The sequence below is a fragment of the Felis catus genome, chromosome B3 (assembly GCF_018350175.1).
Source record: "Felis catus isolate Fca126 chromosome B3, F.catus_Fca126_mat1.0, whole genome shotgun sequence".
Taxonomy (NCBI): Eukaryota; Metazoa; Chordata; class Mammalia; order Carnivora; family Felidae; genus Felis; species Felis catus.
In genome coordinates, this window is record NC_058373.1 from 60014886 (window position 1) to 60033948 (window position 19063).

General features: G+C 45.9%; 1 protein-coding gene across 2 annotated transcripts in view; it reads left to right on the forward strand.

Annotated features, from left to right (window-relative positions):
• TGM5 (transglutaminase 5) overlaps positions 1 to 19063 on the forward strand; it is a 31850-nt gene that overhangs the window by 11634 nt on the left and 1153 nt on the right. For both annotated transcript variants that reach the window (XM_006932597.5, XM_019832585.3), the window contains 7 exons: positions 2632 to 2760; positions 3359 to 3536; positions 12345 to 12483; positions 13129 to 13232; positions 13338 to 13577; positions 16852 to 17217; positions 17770 to 17930. In XM_006932597.5, the coding sequence (XP_006932659.3) occupies positions 2632 to 2760; positions 3359 to 3536; positions 12345 to 12483; positions 13129 to 13232; positions 13338 to 13577; positions 16852 to 17217; positions 17770 to 17930 (1317 nt within the window). The remainder of the gene's footprint in view (positions 1 to 2631; positions 2761 to 3358; positions 3537 to 12344; positions 12484 to 13128; positions 13233 to 13337; positions 13578 to 16851; positions 17218 to 17769; positions 17931 to 19063) is intronic.

A 19063-nucleotide genomic window follows, 5' to 3' on the forward strand; every position in this document is an offset into this window, starting at 1 on the left:
TTGGGCCCCATTTGCCTCTCTCACTTCATCTTCATTATCTAGACCACAGACCCTAGAATCAGTTCCGTCACACTGAGGAAACTTGTCCCTGAACCTGAGCCAAAAGCAATGTTAATGAGCAGTGATGTACTTCCTTCCTGGTTACTATTGCATCTTTGTTGGTTTTGATTAGATATTTTTTCCTTTTTTTTAAAGATTGTTTAAAAAGTTTATTTTTGAGAGACAGTGAGCACACATGAGCAGAGGAGAGGGAGACAGAGGAAGACAGAGGATCCAAAACTGGCTCCTCACTGACAGCAGTGAGCCTGATGTGGGGCTCAAACCCACAAACTGTGAGACAGTGACCTGAGCTGAAGTCAGACACTTAACCGACTGAGCCACCCAGGCGCCCCAATATCCTTTTCATTATAAAAGTAATACACAGCTGTTTTAAAAACTTTACAAGGAAACGTGACAAAAATGGGTACTTAGGGGCATCTATGTGGCTCAGTTGGTTAAGTATCTGACTTCGGCTCAGCTCATGATTTTGTGGTTCATGGGTTCAAGCCTCATGTTGAGCTCTGTGCTGAAACTCAGGGCTTAGAGCCTTTTTCAGATTCTGTGTCTCCCTCTCTCTCTCTGCCCCCTCCTTGCTCATGCTCTGTCTCTCTCTGTCTCAAAAATAAATAAACATTAAAAAAAATTTAAAATGGGTACTTAGAACACAAAGGGCATGCTAAGCACCATCACCAGAGTGGTGTATGTTCCTCCATGTTTTGTTTCTTCTGCATATTCTAAAACGTGATTGTATTTGTAAAAACGGCATCACATTAATCGGAATGTGTTGCAACTCCTCCTGCCTTATTGCAAGGCCTGCCTCCCACATAAAGCTCAGCCTACAACAGGTGCTCCAGGAAGTCCAGGGCCAGGCCAGGGAAGAGGGTTCTTAAGACTGGGATCCAGCACCACAACACTGTTGGAGGAAGACTAGTCTTGGCTGCCGGATGGCTGTTGGCTGGGAAATCCTTTGTGGAGCCTTGTGTCTGTTTGATATGAGTCCCTCTCCTGGACTTGCCCAAATAGAACTCCAACACATGTGGTCTCAGGCACAGTGTAGGCCTCCTGAGGTGGCTATTTTCAAGATGAGACGTGGCAGCCTCAACTGGCACCAACTGACCTCCCCAACCCCTCACTCAGCACAGGCAAATGAGGATCCAGAGAGGCCCTGTAGACAGGAACCTACCATCATCTGTGAGCAACAGAAGTGAGAAATTGCTTTTTTTTGAGCCCTGGCTCCTTCCCTTTCTTCCTGTCTCTTATTCAGTGAACTTACATCGAATGCCTGCTGAATATCAGGCAGAGTACAAGATGTTAGGGATATGAAAATGAATTGAATGCTGTCCCTGAGCTCATAGTATAGTGGGGACTCAGTCACATAAGCAGGTTACTTACCATGCAGTGGGATATGCAAAGACTGAGATGGGCACAGGATGTTCTGAGAGCCCGGAGGAGGAGCACTTGGCTGGGAATGGAATCATCGGGGAAGCTTCCTAGAAAAGGAGATGCTTGAACTGAGTTATCCAAGTGAAGAAAGGTGGGGAAAATACCCCAGGCAGAGCGAAGCATGAGCAAAAACACAAAGGTGAGAAACAGTTTGGTCTGCTGCAAGGGTTACAAGGAATCTGGTAATGCTGGAGCAAAATGATGAAGCAGGAGGAATTGAGACATGAGGCTGGAGAGGTACAAGGGGCCAGATCAGGGAGGGTCTTATGTGGTTGTTAGGGGAGGTTAGAGTTTTGATTCTGAAGGTCTAGAGGCCTCTGAACACTTTAAAGCAGAAAAGTGAACTGATTAAACTCTCCCCTGGGGAAGATAGGTCAGAGAAAGTTCCTAAATCCTGTTTATTGTCCAGTGGGAATATTACATGGGGATAAATGCATTCATTTACTCTCATTCAACCAAGATGCATGGAGTCCTTACTATATGCTGGGCACTGTGCCAGGTCTGGGGCATACAGTTACAAGGACAGCTGGAGACAGACAGAGTATATGCTCAGGCAAGCAAGACAGAGCTTGGCTCCATCATTATAACTGACATTAAAGGCTCAGGGTCAGGGAAGGCCTCAGATAAAATGTCATTCACACCAAGCCTGAAGGACAAGTCAGCCTGCTTTGGGTGGGAAGCTTCCATAACTCACACACTATTAGTCATTCCAGAGCATGACTGAGTCACAGGTACCATGGCTAGTTCATGCCAGTACCTCAACAGTAGCTGCCAATGGTGAGTTGGGGTAGCAAGTGGAGGTAGAAGATGAGGCAACGTGGTTTTATCAAGAACATCCCATAGGCTCCAGGAATGAGAGGAGAAGAGGGAGAAACTGACTTTTTAGCCAGTCAGACTCATTGGAAAGAACACCAGCGATTTGATTTGTAGGACATTCAAACTGGGTGAGTTGTGACACCAGAGCTCAGAGATCCTGCACCTGCTTAGGAGGCAGTTTATGTCTGTGCTACTGGACACAGTTACCTTACAAATGGGATCATATTCCGCAAACCACTCCATTGGAGAGTTGGGTGGGATGGGTCATGAATTTCTTGTCATATCTACATGTGCCAATCATGGGAGCTTTGCTTCTCTGCATCTCTCTTATAGTTTGAAGAGAATATCATAGACATCTGCCTGGAGCTACTAGACAAGAGTCTGAACTTCCAGATTGATCCAGCTACAGACTGTGCCCTGCGGGGAAGCCCCGTCTACATCAGCAGAGTGGTGTGTGCCATGGTGAGATTGGGTCTGGCTCTGTCCACCCAGGGTATGTCTAGGGAGGGAGGAAGCTGTGTGTGTTGGGGGGTGCCCCCTGACAGTTGTCTTCTGCAATGGGGGTGGGGTGAAGAGTCGAGAGCAGGGACCCTCTGGCAAAGCCAGTTTGGAGGAGGCTAATGAAAAAATATGGGTAACAGGTTTTCTCAGCTGAATTCCGAAATAGCTGGGTGTGGGCCATTACCTTCATTAATTCCAAATTAATGTTTCAGGAAAGGCTGAGTATAACTTTGGTTTAGGAACTGATCTTTTTTTTTTTTTTTTTTTTTTTTCGAAATTTCCTTTGCTCTGAGGTATTTTTAAGAGCTCTTGGAGCCAACCTCTAGCTTTGCAGGGGGTAGTAGAAATAGAATGATCAACTAATTAACAGTGGAGACAAGTCAGAATGGCCAGTTTCCTACCCCCACCACTTCCCTAGCAGGTCTGGAAATTCCCAGGTAAAACCAGTTTGAAGAGTCCTTTGTGTCTCAGGCCCACAGACCTTGCAAAGCAGCCCACACATCGCATCTTGCTGAGCAAAAGAATGCTTCTAATGGTTCTATATATGGTTTCTCTTCAGATCAACAGCAACGATGACAATGGGGTGCTTAATGGAAACTGGAGTGAGAGTTATTTAGATGGCATCAACCCTGCAGAGTGGACCGGCAGTGTGGCCATCCTGAAACAGTGGCATGCCACAGGCTGCCAGCCAGTGCGCTATGGGCAGTGCTGGGTCTTTGCTGCCATCATGTGCACAGGTAGGGAGTGGAAAGGGCGACATGGAGAGAACAAGTAACGTACTGGCTCATGTCTTAGACCTCTGAACCATTCTTGTCCCAGTCTTGCACAGTTCCCACTAGAGAAATGTTTGGAAGGAAGCCCCTCTGTAAAAACGTCTTCTCACTGACCCCGGCTTCATGTATCTGGACTTATTTCAGAGGATGGTTCTGAGGCAGAAATTAAACACTTTCCTGTCCTTTCTCTTCCTCTGAGTTTGGACAACCTAGGAGCCTGGCTGGAAATTGTTTGGTCCAAGACAGGAATGAGATGAAAGGCCAAGTATTTAGAAAGCTTACAAACTGATTAGTACCCTTTCTGAGCACAGAGAGTGGTCTTGACATAGGAGGGAAATGCATATCGGAGTGGTGGTATGGGCCATGGGGCCAGGGAAAGATGGCAGTTGACATAAAATGACCTTGAATTTGGAGTTGTCTCATGCTCAGTAGGCCTGGAGGCCTGACTCAGGTCAGAGAGGTAGAGGATGGAAGAAAACAGGAGATCAGCTTTTTTCCGATAGGAAGTGGATGCTACACTAGTAGAAGGAAAGCTAAAAAAATATGTATGGGAAAAAGAAGGCAAATGGAAGTTGATTTGCAGATAGCAGGAGGAGCAAGCAGAAGAAAGGGGTGGCTGTGAATCTTGAGGCAAGTGACACCTAGAAATGAGTCACATATAGAGACAGCAGGAGGAGGCCTTCTGCTTCACCCAGGGTCCAGCTTGCTATTGGCTCTCACCCTCACCCTGACCCCCATACCTAGGCTGCTCTCAGCCTCCAGGCATGCATATCTGTATATCTGACTTGGGTCACAGTCAGGAAGTTCTTATTCTTCTTAGTTAGGGAAAGAGGCCAGTAGCAGCTTTCACTCACAGGAGTCTCTAGTCCATTCCAGGGAGACCAGATCTGCCACAGCTTCACGTTTATTGCAGACTCAGGCCTTTCATGTAGAAATTCCCTGTATGACAAAGCCTGGTGCAGTCTGTGTGCTTGTATGTGCTGAGCCCATCTCTGAGCTCTTGGAGGAAGCCTTAGAGACAGCCCGGCTGTTGAGCTGCCGAGGAGAGAGCACCAGGGCTCTGTCCAAGGGCACAAGGAGGTTTCTGTCAATACCCACAGAGGATGACTTCAAATAGGTTGGTGAGGAGCTCTTCCTCCTTTTCAAGTGCAGGGCCCCATCTTGAGTTGGAGGCTCTGATTGCCCAGGGACAAGAAACTAGGAATTCAACAGCTTTGATACCCAGAGCCACAGAGATATGAGTGACCTGGGATGTCTGAGTCATCCAGGGAGCAGGCACAGGACTGGTAGGCAGAGAACAGATCAGTCTTGTGCATGTTGGAGAGGGAACCTTCCTTTGTGTGGAAAAGCCTAAAGACTAATGGGCCAAGTGTGCATGTAGAGAGGGAGAGGACCAGGGTTTTGGGTGTGGTTGTCTGGAACCGGGCAATGAGAGGGGTGGAGCCAGTGAATGAAGATTGTGTAATGAGAGCAGACCAATTAAAATGTTTATGAGAATCATGGCCGCATTGTGACCTGGGAAGCAAAGGGCTGGGCAAAGTGGGTCAAATGTGGCTTGATCCAACGATAGCTCAGGCAACAGCAGCTTTCCCCCAAAGGGCCACCATGGTGTATATTAATAAGCATATCTGTTTGAAAACTCATTTATTCATCCAGCCACTTATTGAGTCCTTATTCTAAGCTAGGCACTGTGCTTTAAGTATTCTTAGATACAAAAATAGGTAAGACCCAACCTCTATCCTCCGCTAAAAGTTAAGGATTTATCAAATTCCTTAGCCCAACAGAGCTACCAAAGCACATTTATTAGTAATATTGTTTTTATTTCACAATCACTATAGCTGATGTGCATTGCAGACTTCTTTTGTGCCAGGCACTGTGCACTGGGGACTTCTTTTGTGCCAAGCACTGTGTTAAAATCTTGACAACCTAGAATAATAGTGAGGCATGTGGACTCTGGAAGTAGACTGCTTTCAAATACCAACACTACCATCAAATGGCTGAGTAGCCTTGGGCTAGTGCCTCAGACTTATAATGGGAGAAAGTAATAGTACCTACTGAATAGGGTTATTGAAGGACTGAGATATGTGGAATGTGCTAAGAATTAATAGTGCCTGGCTACAGTGAATGTTCAGTAAGCATCAGCTAGGATCACCTCATTTGATACCCTCAAATGACTATATGGGGTAGGTTCTATCATCATCATCATCATCTCCACTTTGCAGATAGGGAAATGGAGCAGTAGAGCCAGTCTCACATCCAAGTCTGGTATGCTGTAACCACTAGGAGATACTAATACATACATATCGCTAGCAACTGCCACTTACCCAGCATCCTCTGCACTTCAGGCATATGCTGGGCACTTTTACTCTTTCTATCCTCACAACCGCCTGCAAAGTAGATATCATTACCATTATTTTACAGATGAGAAAACTGAGGCTTACAGTGAACAAGTGACTCTTGTCTGACTCAGAAATGCATTCCCCCCCTGCAGCTCTGCCTCGCAGAATTGCCTTTTTAAATGTCAACATATTGACGTCAAGTTCCTAATGAAAAATCACCAAAAGGAAAACGTGCATGCATCAAATTGTGAACAGGATTTTTCTTTGACATTCAATTAGTTGGCTGTTATTTGGGGAATTTCAGACAAATCTCTGGTCTACCTTTTCTGTACTTAGGGCTGGCCACCCACAGCTCTCAGTCATCAGGCTTTTCCTGTTCTGGCCATCCACTCTCTGCTACAAGGGACCTGGAGAGAGTTCCAGCAGCTCCCCTGCCATTTGTCAAGGTTCTAGGGCTGGTTCTTTTATATTCCAGTTGCTCTTTTATACTGTGGCTTTTTTTCTGTGCTCCAGGGCAGACTAATCTTTTCACAGTCCCTCAATACTAGCCCTTCCCACTGCAGTTTACAGAGTCAGAGTGGGGATTCCCTTGGTCACCAAGTCCCCCTCTCTCTTGCCACTCTCTGTGTGGTCTATTTTTTGTTGTGCAGAAGCTTTCAGTCAGCCCTCAGTTCTTCTTCAAGAGGAATTGCTCTATAAATAGGCGTAGATTTGGTGTGTCTGTGGAGGAGATGAGTTCAGGGTCTTCCCACATTGCCATCTTGGACCAGAACTCCTGAATTGTACACTTTACAAGGGTTCTGGTATGTGAATTATATCTCAATAAAGTTGGTTTTTTGCCTTTTTTTTTTTAAGGCAGTCATCCTGGGATATGCCTGGTCTGTTCCTGCCCACAGCTGCACGGGTAGGGATAGGGTCAGCAGCGACTTGGAAGACATGAACATTGACTATGAACAGGTCTATGGGGCATAATCCCCTGCTCTATAAAGTAGAGAGGTGGCCCAGGAGGCATGGGGGGAAGGATGGTGGGAAATGGTGTGGGAGATGAGGAGGTTGTGTTGCTTACAGCTAGGCCCTCCTCTCTTCACCCAAAACTACCCCATGAGTACATTTTGTATATTGGATCCCCACTTAACGCTTTACCTTGCATGTAGGGTCCTCTGCTTAAAACTTTTTGAACACCCCTGGGCTACATGTCACCTAAGACTTCTTCTCACTCAGTTGTGTAGTAGCCTCTATAAAGTACCTCATTATCTTCATTTGAATACAACTCTTGTCCTCACCATTTTCACTGAGCCCTTAGCTCTCAAGGAAGGAATCTCAGCCCCAGTCCTGGTGCATTTTGTTGCCTCAACCTTTGGCTCAAACACAAATCTACTATTGTTCTCCATTGATTAAAGAGACATCAAGACTTGTGTGGAATGTTCCCTTACCAGGTTGTGGGTTAATATTTGGCCAGTACCTAGAAAAATGCCTGGCACATAGTTAATTTTACATAAATATTAGTTATTATAATTAGCCTGATACTGTTTTAATCTCAGCTTCTTGGGCTCCAGAGATCTGACTGGATCTTGCTCACAAGGTGTTTCTAGTCATCCCCCAAAATTCAGTTCCCCATCATCTGTCTCACTTTTTTACTTTATTTCCTTCTTTCATTCCTTGGAGTGTTTAGGGTTAATTAATCATATTTCTCATTTCATGATATTTATTATAATAGGTCTGGTTCAGGCCCCTTTTTAAAAAATTAATTAACTAATCAATTAGTTTTTCCTCACTTTTGTCTTGCAACCCATTCCTATTCACCTTCCTCCATGATAGGGAAACACTTTGATGTATTTAATATGTAACATTGTCTCTGAATGTGTTCTTACCAAAAAAAAAAAAAAAGCATATTGTTATAGTGCAATATTTTGTCCAATATTTATATGTTATATTTTTCATCTTTAGAAGTTCCACTGGATCTTCTTTCTATCTTCCATTTCTCTTCTTATGGTCATGTTTTCCTTTACCTCCTCTTGAGCATATTTATAATATTTAAAATAGCTATTTTAAGGTCCTTGTCAGCTAATTCAATCTCTCTGTTATTTCTAGATCTAGTATATTGATTGACATTTGTCCTGGTTATGAGTCATATTTTTCTGCTTCTTTGCATGCCTGGTAATTTTTTTAGTGGACATTATTTTTTTAAAGCAGTTTTAGGATTCATTGTCATTGCAGACAAACAAGAACAGTTCTAATATGAACTTGTGAAGGCGTATCTGAAAAACCAAGACAATATAACCATCTTGGTTTAAGGAACAATTAGAAGCATGGGAGGAGAAGATACTTTTACCATTTGGAAGCTTGATGCTTCTGGGGAGAAATTAAAAGATGCTAAAAATCATCATATTTAAATGCAAACACTTCAACTCCATTAGCTGAAGTTTGACTGTATTCTTCAGTTTAAGCCATAGAAGTGTGGCAGCAAAGCTGATCAAGCGAATTTCAACAGATTTAACTCTAACTTTCCACTGATTTCTCTTTTAAAATTGGAGCCACATTTCCACATGGGGAGCTGGTGGGAGATGGGGGAGGAAAACGAACTGGTGAGAAGATTTCACAGCTAGTCCTGAAACAGACTCCATGTTTAATACACCATCAGGATTATGTCCATCACCAGTCAAAAGTGAAGCTGCACTCCTTGAGGACAGGAATGTCTTTCATTTTTGTGTATGCATCTAACCCATTGCCTGGTTAATCACAGTGGCTTGACATGAGCACTGGATGAGTGCTGAATGGCTGAGTGAAAAGACATAGTAATTCATGCTGGGAGTGTGGTATGGTGTAATATACCTTGGGAACTCTTCAGGCCTTTCCAGATTCTTATATCTGGTCCACCTTTATCTAAGCATGACTGTGTGAGGGTTGCGTGCATGTGTGTACACACACACAAACACACACACCTCCCTTTTATGTAGTACTCAGTTCCCCCAAAATTATTAGTGAGTCACCTGAGTCTCATGTCAAACTGTGAGTCATTAGGACTGGTAGTCTGCAGAAACCTTATTCACAGGTTAAAGACAATACATGTCAACACAGATTTAATGAACATCTACTTTGTACCCAGCACTGTGTTGGAAACAAAGAAATATCAAGAAAAGCATCTGATATAAATCCTAGTCTAGGGGGATTTGTAATCTGGCTGACAAGATAAAACAAATACAGGAGATCACAGAGAGCTCCATCCAGTGATAAAATATGCAGCACAGGTGACTGGATTAAGAGAGAGCATGAGAAGGGAAGTTAGTGTGGCATGAAGTAGTCAGTGAAAACTTGACAGAGGAAGGTGTATTGAGAATGAGTTGGTGCTGTGATGCCTAGTGAAGTTGCAGTGGTGTGGCTTGTAGCTAGAAGCATGGGGATGTTTTGAGATCAGAGAATCAGGGGCTTAAATCCTGCCCTGGCTCTCCTCTTTCTGCCACGTGACCTCAACCTCTCTACACTTCAGGTTTCTCCTCTTTAAAGTCGGGATAACCACAGGGTTTGGGAGATGAATAAATGAGATCATGCCCATGCAATGCTTGGCACCATGGCTGGCACTATGATGATGATGATAATGATGTCATCAACCGGCAAAGAAGATGGAGAAGACTGAAAGACAAGCTCAGTTGGGCATGTGTCTAGAAGCAGCGATGTCTCCACAGAGGCTCAAGATTCAAGTTCAGGAGTTGTGGGCACAGAAGTAAGAGGTGAATCCACAAGACAAGATGAGCTATTGGTGGGAGGACAGAGCATGGAGGACAGAGGGAGCAAGACCCTGGGAAAAATACAGTGTATGACTTCATGCAAATCTGAGTGCTGTTAGCTCTCTTAGTGTGGTATGGAAGCAAGGCCTCACTCACTCCCCATGTGAGCAACCATTCTAGCCTCACCATGGGTTTATGGTGACAGGCTGTTGTCCTCCATGATGACAAAAGTGTGAGAATGGATCAATGCAAATCCATCACCACTCAAAGCTTATGCTCTACTGACAGTCAAGCTTGATACCTAAAGCATAGGGCGCAGTCATTATGAAAGTGCTGTGCAAAGTCAGAAATCATGAGAACAGGCAGAAGATTTGTGAGACACTCATTCAGCCATCTAGCAATGATGCACCATCAAGTTTCTGCAAAACGGGCCTGGCTCTGTGTTGTTAATGGTCATATAATGATAACGACGAATATCACACAATCCCTCTCAGGAAGGCAGACTCATAAACAAACCATCACAAGTCATGTGCTAAGTCAGGTAAAGAACTTCAGAGTGCCATGGGCACAATGCCACGTGTTCAGGTGGAAAAGGTTCATCCAGCCTTGTTGAGCACAAGCTGATACCACCACTGACAGTTCATGTGGCTATTTGTGAATTCATCACTTGGTGTGAAGAATGGAGGCTTGTTTCCTGCTTTCCCTGCCCATCCCTCCTTGGCACCTTCTCTTATTATCAGAAGTGTTACCCACCCTCCTGACTGTAATCTTAGCACAAATGTGCTCACGCAATGCTCCTGAGTCACCTGAGTGCTCTTGCCTTATTCCTGTCCCATTTCCTTTAGTGGCAGCTTTTCCAACCTCACCCTCCCCTCTGAGGCGGTCCTGTGTTACCTCCACCTACAACTCACTTGTCAGCTCTGCTCACTCCCTGCCCTCATTCCTTGGCCTTGCACAGAGCTGTGCCAAGGAGAGCTCCAGGTTCCCTTTTGGGATCCTCTCCCCCTCTTTCCGAGCTATATCCAGAGATGTCTCTACACCCTGACCTGGAGAGGCTTTGTGCAAATATTGTGCCAATATTTGTTAACATAGGAAAATGCATGAAATGTTTAATAAGGGAAAAATACTAGAATGCTGAACTGTGTGCACAATACTGGGAGGTGGGCTCAGAATTGAGTACGAGCCCAGCAGTGAAATCAGGATTTGAGTGATAGGTCTCCCACTTCCTAGCCATTTGACGTTAGTCAAGGTTGCCAACTTTTCTTAGCCTCTGATTTATTTTAAGTTTATTTATTTGTTTTGAGAGAGAGAGAGAGCATGCACACCTGTGAGGTGGGGAGGGGCATAGAGAGAGGGAGAGAGAGAATCTTCAGTAGGCTCAATTTTAAGATTGAGCAGGCAGAGAAACTGCCCCCAAGGAGGGGCTTGATCTCACGGTTTGTGAGATCATGACTTGAGCAGAAACCGAGAGCCAGACCCTTAACCAACTGAGCCACCCAGGTGACTCTCTTAGCCTCTGATTCTTTTTTTTTTTTTTTAATTTTTTAACATTTATTTTTGAGAGACAGCAAGACAGAGCACTAGTGGGGGAGGGGCAGAGGGGGGGTTACACAGAATCCGAAGTAGGTTCCAGGCTCTGAACTGTCAGCTCAGGGCCTGACATGGGGCTCGAACTCACAGACTGCAAGATCATGACCTGAGCCAAAGCCGGCCGCCCAACCAACTGAGCCACCCAGGTGCCCCTGATTCTTAATCTTTAAAATGAGGATAATAATGGTAGCTTCTGTGTAGAGTTGTCCCGAGGATAATATAGCAATATGCCTGGCTGATATTATTGAATTTTATTATTATTATTATTATCATCATCACCATCATCATTATTATTAAATGGGGTGGGCTGCCAATGCTGGACTTGAAGGGACAGGGTCCCCAGGACATTGGCAGTAGGATGGGCTGGGGGATATTGCTATACTTAAAGAGTGCAGAATGGGGGAAATATGGCAAGGGACAAAGCACAGAAGTTGGCTGGCAGAGGGAAAGATGCCCTCTCAGGAATAAAAACAATGTAGTACCTCCTTTCTAGAATTTCTCTACTGGGTACAAACCCTCACTTTTCTAAGCTTTTGTTACACAGTTTCCTTCCTTTTCTGCCTTCCTTTGTGACACTTTCCTTTATAAGCTTCCAAGACAATACACCCATAGAAAAGGGGAATCCAAGCCACAGACCCTTTGTCTAAGTATCTGATGGTCTGAGCTGAAATTCTAGCATTTGGTTTGAAGATGGAGATTCACAGCCAAGAGATGAGCAAGACCAAGTCAGGCCACTGAGTAGTCTTGCCAAAGGAGTCGTGCCTGCCCAGTGCTGCTTGCAAAGTCAGGGACTCACAACTTGCTAGAGTTTCTGTGGGCCCTGGCAGTGCTTCTCTGAGCAACCGGAAGCCCAGCCTCTGCATAGTGTCTCTTCCATGAGCCCCGGAGAGGAGTTCAGGAAGGTGGGGAGAGAGGTTGGCAATATCATCAACCCAGTGCTCCAGACAGCTCCCCTGACTAGTCCTGCAGGTGCCAAAGAATGGTTTCCCTGGGCCCAGGGCCCTACATCCAGGAATCCATAGAATTCCTGAATCCACAGCCCACAGGAGTTTTGTTTTTGTTTGTTTGTTTGTTTGTTTGTTTGTTTGGGTTTTTTTTTTTTTTTGCTCTTTCTGCAGTAATGAGGTGCCTGGGGATCCCCACCCGTGTGATCACCAACTTTGACTCTGGCCACGACACAGATGGAAACCTGATCATAGATGAGTATTATGACAGCACAGGCAGGATCTTGGAGAATAAGAAGAAGGACACTGTCTGGTGAGAGACCACCTCTCTGTCTCTTTCCAAGGCAAACTCCACCAGCAGATAGTGGGGCAGGACTGTGCCCACAAGCCTGCTATTCTCCCAGACCTGCCTCACTTTTACCAGTTCCAGGGCCCTGTATCCCCACCTCGAAGGCTGAGACATAGCTGAACACAAAAACGATTCTGAGTTTAGAATCCTCATATCACAACAGCTTTCTGCCCTGGGTGAGATTTCCCTCTTTGCCATCTCCTTCATTTAATACTCAGCCTATAGCTCTGACTACAGGAGGGCCTGAAGCCCCACCTCCAGACACACCCATGTCTGCCCCTGTGACTCAGCAGCACACACAAGAAAGGCCATGAGGACCTTTGGGAGAGAGAGAGTGAGGGATATTTAACTTCAGTTAATTCCAGTTAATATAGAGTTAATACTCTCTATTCACAGAAGAAAGCTCTTTTCTGGGCAAGTCAAGGCTCACAGGAGGAAACGCTGCCACTACTCATCCATAGAGTTTGAAGGCTTAGGGTGCATTAAATCTGTCTTTCTATTTAGCGGTCCATGTACCCATCGGCCCCTGCCTTGCTCTGGAAAGAACACAAGCACTACAAGCTCTCTCTTGCCTTCATTTGACACTGACTCCTCTGGCTTCTCCTTCAGGAATTTTCATGTGTGGAATGAGTGCTGGATGGCCCGAAAGGACCTCCCTCCTGGATATGGAGGCTGGCAGGTGCTGGATGCCACCCCTCAGGAGACGAGCAATGGTGAGGCTGTCCAGAAGAAAGGTGGAACCCACTCCCCAGAAACCGCCCTTACCCCTGCCTGACCCTGCAGCAATGACCCATCGTGGCTCTTCTGTTCTCCTTCAGGCCTCTACTGCTGTGGCCCTGCCTCTGTCAGAGCCATCAAAGAGGGAGAGGTGGATCTGAACTATGACACAGCCTTTGCCTTTTCCATGGTCAATGCTGACTGCATGTCTTGGCTTGTCTACGGAGGGAAGGAGCAGAAAATTCACCGGGACACGAATACTGTTGGCAATTTTATCAGCACCAAGAGCATTCAAAGTGATGAGCGAGATGACGTCACAGAGAACTACAAATACATAGAAGGTATGACTGAGTCAATCCCTGCCAGAGTCCAAGTCCTGTGGGCTCCTTCCCCCCCACCCCAGGGAACCTCCCAGCCAGCTGGGGTGGCCCTCTGGGGAACCAGAAGGCATCTGAGGGATATAACCCAGGTCCCCTTGTCTCCTCAGCCCTTCAGTTTTAAGGTCTCAGTTGAGATGTTCCCATTGCCTCACTTCCTTGTGCTCACCGCCACCCCACATCCCACAGGCCAGTGAGCAGCCTCCACAAGATGGTCACATGGACCTGTAGGGCCAGTAACAGGCATCCCACCAGTGTGGGATGTGAATCCCTCATGGCTGCCTTCTTGGAAAGTTACCCTCCTTCTGAAGATGGCAGGGGATCTGTAAACCCTATCATATTAGTTAATTTAATTAATTTCATGTAACATATTGATTAATTAACTTTGTTTTAGTGAGTGTTTGGAGGACAGTCCAGACCACCAACAAACACCAAGGCCACATGTTTACTCCCACCCCCACCTGCTGCAGAGGACGGTTCTGAGAGGTGGGAGACCTGGCAGGGGCTTCTTACTCTAGTCAGCAGGGACAAATAGACAGTTAAGGTAGTCAGGTGTGAACTAATTCCCAAAATTTGAGAAAGACCAAGCACTAGGTCCAACCCCCTGGGAGGCCAATCAAAAATACACAGTCCATGAAGGCCAGAAGCTAAGTGAGGAGGAAAAGCTAATCAAGAGTGAATCAGGAAAGTGGGGGAGTGGCAGTTAGCTGAGCAGGTGCTAGGAGTGCTGGCCAGTAGGTATCTATGGTTTGTCTATGTGGGCCTTTGGGACCCACAGAGAAGTTCCAGAGTCTGAGCATAGGAAGGGGTTACACAATGAGAGGCAAGCAATGAACACAGCTCAGCATGCTCTTCATCACCCCCTTCCCCTCCATCCACTCTGGAGCTATCTTGTTCTGGGTGCCAGAACAGATCCTGAGGCAAGGATTCAAGGACAAGTGGTTTATCTGCGAGGCCATCCAGGAACTCCTGGAAGGAAGGAGAGTGAGCAAGGGAGATAGGGGAAGGGAGGAAGCCAACACAGGGCACCTCGTCAAGCTGGTTAGCAGCACAGGCAGCTGGAGCTCAGCTGCTGCTGGGGAGCTCTGCGAGTGGGGTTGCCAGGGAAAATACAGGACAAATAATGCTTTAGTCTAACCATGTCCCAAATTCTTTGTTGTTAATCTGAAACTCGATTTAAATGGCCCTGTATTTTTATTTGCTAAATCTGGCAACCCTATCAGGGATTCAGAGTAAAGTGTAGAACAGCACCACAGATTTATCTCATCCAAGAGGCAAGGGGCTAGTCAAGGGTTGAAGCCTGCTCCTTGCCGTGTAAAGTCCCTAGCACTTTTGGCCTGTTCCATGCACTGGCTAAAGCAGCTCTGGTGGCAAACAAAGCCTCAGACAAAGAGTGGAAAGTGCTAGAATTTGAAAGTAGGGCACATGGGCATTGAACTAGCAAGCTCCAAGGGGATGTAGGTGGGCAGTGACAGCATTCACTAGAGGTCCATGGGGTTCCACTGTGAGCTTGGGGGTTTGGAGCTATATTCCTTTGGGCCTGAGGGTGCTGATTAGTCAGGCAGTATTTGGTCTCCTCCCACTCAGCCTGTAGAGCCGACCACAGGTGAGCTAAATCTGATTCACATCTCCCTGGGCCCACTCTTGCTAAAGCAGATGCCTTGAGATCCTTTTCTGCCTGGAACCAGGCTTAGAATGACCCCCAGGGCAAGAGGATAAAAAAGTGGCCTCTACCTGGGGAGATTGTGGGGATGCACTGGGGTGGGGGTGGGGACAGTCACTGGGGATAGTGATTGCTTAGTGAAAGCAGTGGGGGGATTATTAGGGAAGCATGGGTGACTATTCCTGCATATCTTGGCTACAGTTGCCTCCCCAGTACTAAAGCCACACCTCTCTGGGAGCTCAGCTTGCCTAAATATTTTTCTTTTCTTTTTCTTTTTCTTTTTCTTTTTCTTTTTTTCCTTTCCTTTCCTTTCCTTTCCTTTCCTTTCCTTTCCTTTCCTTCTTTCTTTCTTAACTGTGGCTTCTCAGTTTCTCATTTCCAGGAATTAGTCTACACCTGACCAATCAATTGGTTCTAGAACAGGAAATCACACCGTGCTATCTTTAAGAAGCTTAAAGGGCCTTTGTCTTTCCCGTGAAGAAGGCAGGATAGAGTCTAGGGGTCATGAACACAGATTTTCATGCTGGGCAGATTTGGTTTCCACCTGGATTCTGCCGTTTGCCAGTTGTGGAATTTGGACAAGTGATGTGACCTCTCTGAGCCCCATTTTCCTCATCTGTATATGGATTATGTTGGTGTTGGTGTTGGTGGTGGTGGTGGTGGTGGTAAGAATGTGGAGAAAAAGGAACTCTCATGCACTGTTGTGGGAATGCAAACTGGTCCAGCCACTGTGGGAAACAGTATGGAGGTTTCTCAAAAAATTAAAAATAGAACTACCATATGACCCAGCAATCACACTATTGGGTATTTGTCTGAAGAAAATGAAAACACCAACTTGAAAAAATATATGCACCCTCATGTTCACTGTAGCATTATTTACAATAGTCAAGCTATGGAAACAGCCCAAGTGTCCACTGATGGATGAATGGCTAAACAAAATGTAGTATATGTATACAATGGAATATTATTCAATCACAAAAAGAAAAAAAAGATATCTTGCCATTTGCCACAATACGGATGGACCTTGAGGGCATTATGCTAACTGAAATGAGTCAGACAAAGACAAATACTGTATGATTTTCTCTCTTATGTGTGGAGTCTAAAAAAAAAAAAAACACGGAAAAGAAACCAAGTTCATAGGTACAGAATACAGATTGGTGGTTACCAAATGAAGGGGGGTGGGATGGGAGAAATGGGTAAAAGGGGTCAAAATGTAAGTAAACAAGCAAATAAATAAAACAGTGCTAGTGATTTAAGAAAAAACAGTTCTAGGCCTTTCATGGAACTGAAGAGAAGGTCTAAAGGGCCATCTTATCTCTACTGGGGACACCACTTTCACATGGGCACTGCTAAAAAATAATAATAATAAATAATAACAATACATCCCTCTCATGGTTGAGGTGAGGATGAATGATGTGAAATGCTCAGCAAAGCTGACACTTAGAAAGCTCTTGATGCAAGGTAGGCAGTGTTCACTGTTGGAAATGAGGGTTTTAACACACCTGCGGTGTTCAGCCAAGGCTTGCACCCCTGGGTCAGACTTGTCCACAGCCGGTGCCATCTCTGTCCTTCCAGGTTCCCCCCAGGAGAGGCTGGTGTTTATGAGAGCTCTTCAGAAGCTGAAGGCTAGAAGGTCTGAAGGCCCCCACAAAGCAGACTCACAACATTCCACACCTGTGCCATTGAACGGGGACAGCCCTCGGAGCCTGCATATGCCTTCCCTTCGGCCCAGTGATATAGTCCAGGTCTCCCTGAAATTCCAGCTGCTCGACCCGCCCAACATGGGCCAGGACATAAGGTTTGTCCTGCTGGCCCTCAACATGTCACTCCAGTTCAAGGACCTCAAAGTGAACCTGAGTGCCCAGTCCCTGCTGCATGATGGCAGCCCCCTGCCCCCTTTCTGGCAGGACACAGCCTTCATCACACTTTCTCCTGAAGAAGGTATGGGCTCTGGGTATGGGCACAGGGATGGTCTGTGTATACAGAGTGGGTTATGGAAATGCCAGTGGGGACAAGCCAGCCAACAAGGATTCTGGGGACACACCCCTGTGACACCAGTCTTCCTAATGTCCCCTTCGGCACAGATTCCTTCTCCCCTCCTTCCCTCCTTTCCTCTCTCTTCCCCTCTCTCCCTCTTTTCCTCCCTCCCTTCTCCTCTTCTTCTTTTTCTTCTCTCCTTTCTCTTCCACCCAATCCCTTCCCTTTACTACTTCAAGGAAAGGAGCCTGTTTTAATAGAGGAAGCCTGAGCTTTGGAGGCCTCCAGACTTTGGTTAGAACCTCAGCTTATCCATTTACCAGTAGAATGACCTTGGGGAAACCATTTTGCCTTTCTTGACCTCAGCCTCTCACCTGAAAACCTAGTGCCTGCTTCACTGGGGCTTAATACATGTTTGTATTAAGCCACTTTCCCAAAGAAAGGTCCCCCAGATCCATCCAAGGCCTAGCTGATTTTCCCAGCTACACTCATCTTATCTTTTTGTTTTCTCCCTAGCAAAGACCCATTCCTGCAGAATTCCCTATTCCCAGTATAGCCAGTACCTGTCAACAGACAAGCTGATCCGCATCAGTGCCCTGGGCGAAGAGAAGAACAGTCCAGAAAAGATTCTGGTGGACAAGATCATCACCTTAGCTTATCCAGGCATCATGATTAATGTAAGTGGTCTGGGGGCCCCTGGAGATCTGGCTGGGGTGGAAGCCCTCTGAGAGTCTGTTCAGGAGATCAGCCTCTGACTCTTGCCTCTGACTCTTCTGGTGTCCCCAGATGCCTCCCTATCAGAACATGAGATTCATCTGAAAACATTGGACAGGATGTCCATCCTCTTGCACCATTAAAGGCGTTATGGATGGACCTTGAGCAGGTTTCATGGAAAGGACAAGGAGAGATGCCTCCCTTGTACCACCTTCTACTGATGGCTTTCCCCAGGGTCAACATGAGGAACTATGAGCTCAGATGGGAGAAACCTGAGTGGGGAGGAAAGCACTGACTGAGATCAGCTTAGGTGTGATTTGCCATTTCCTGGCTGTGCATTCTTAGACAAGGCCCTGGGTCTCTGCTTCTTGAACTGTCAAATGAGAGGATTAGACGAGCTGGCCTCTGAGGACACTGCCTGCTGTGACATTCTGTGGTCCTCTGAGTGGGAAGACTTCATGGATCTCTTCCAGTGCTATCTCCCCAAGGCCAAGCAGCCTCCTAGACCCTGCCAAGTGAGCCTGTGGGGCCCCATGGTGGGGTGTGTCTGGCAAGCCCAGCCACGGGAGTCTGTTTTAGGGAGGGTTTCCAGGTTTGCTTCCATCTGTCTACAGCCTTGAATGTCCCATTGCTTTTCACTCACACACTGGTGTGAAAAGAAATGCGCCAGTTATGTTAAGAAGAAGAAAAGGGATGGAGTGGAAGTGCAATAAAAAAGTGCCAAAGAAGATTCTATCCACTCAAATTATGCATGAGAATCCTTGAGATTGATTAGTTTACACTTGGATGAAATCCTTGGAGCAGAGGAAACATCACTAGAGACTCCAATTTATCAGACTTTTCCATATGCTGGGTTGAGGGATGTAAAATATTTTGTACAAACATCTATGCATGTATAAATGAAACAAAGTTTTACATAACAATATCTTGTGTGATATACACTAATATTTTCTTCTATTTCATTCTTTAAAAACATTAACAACAATCCATCGAGTTGGTTTTAACCCATAGTTGGAAAAACCTGGGTCACAGAAGTCCGGCTCTTCAGGAAATACATCTAAGGAGCAATTGCTTACACAATTGCACAGCTAACATT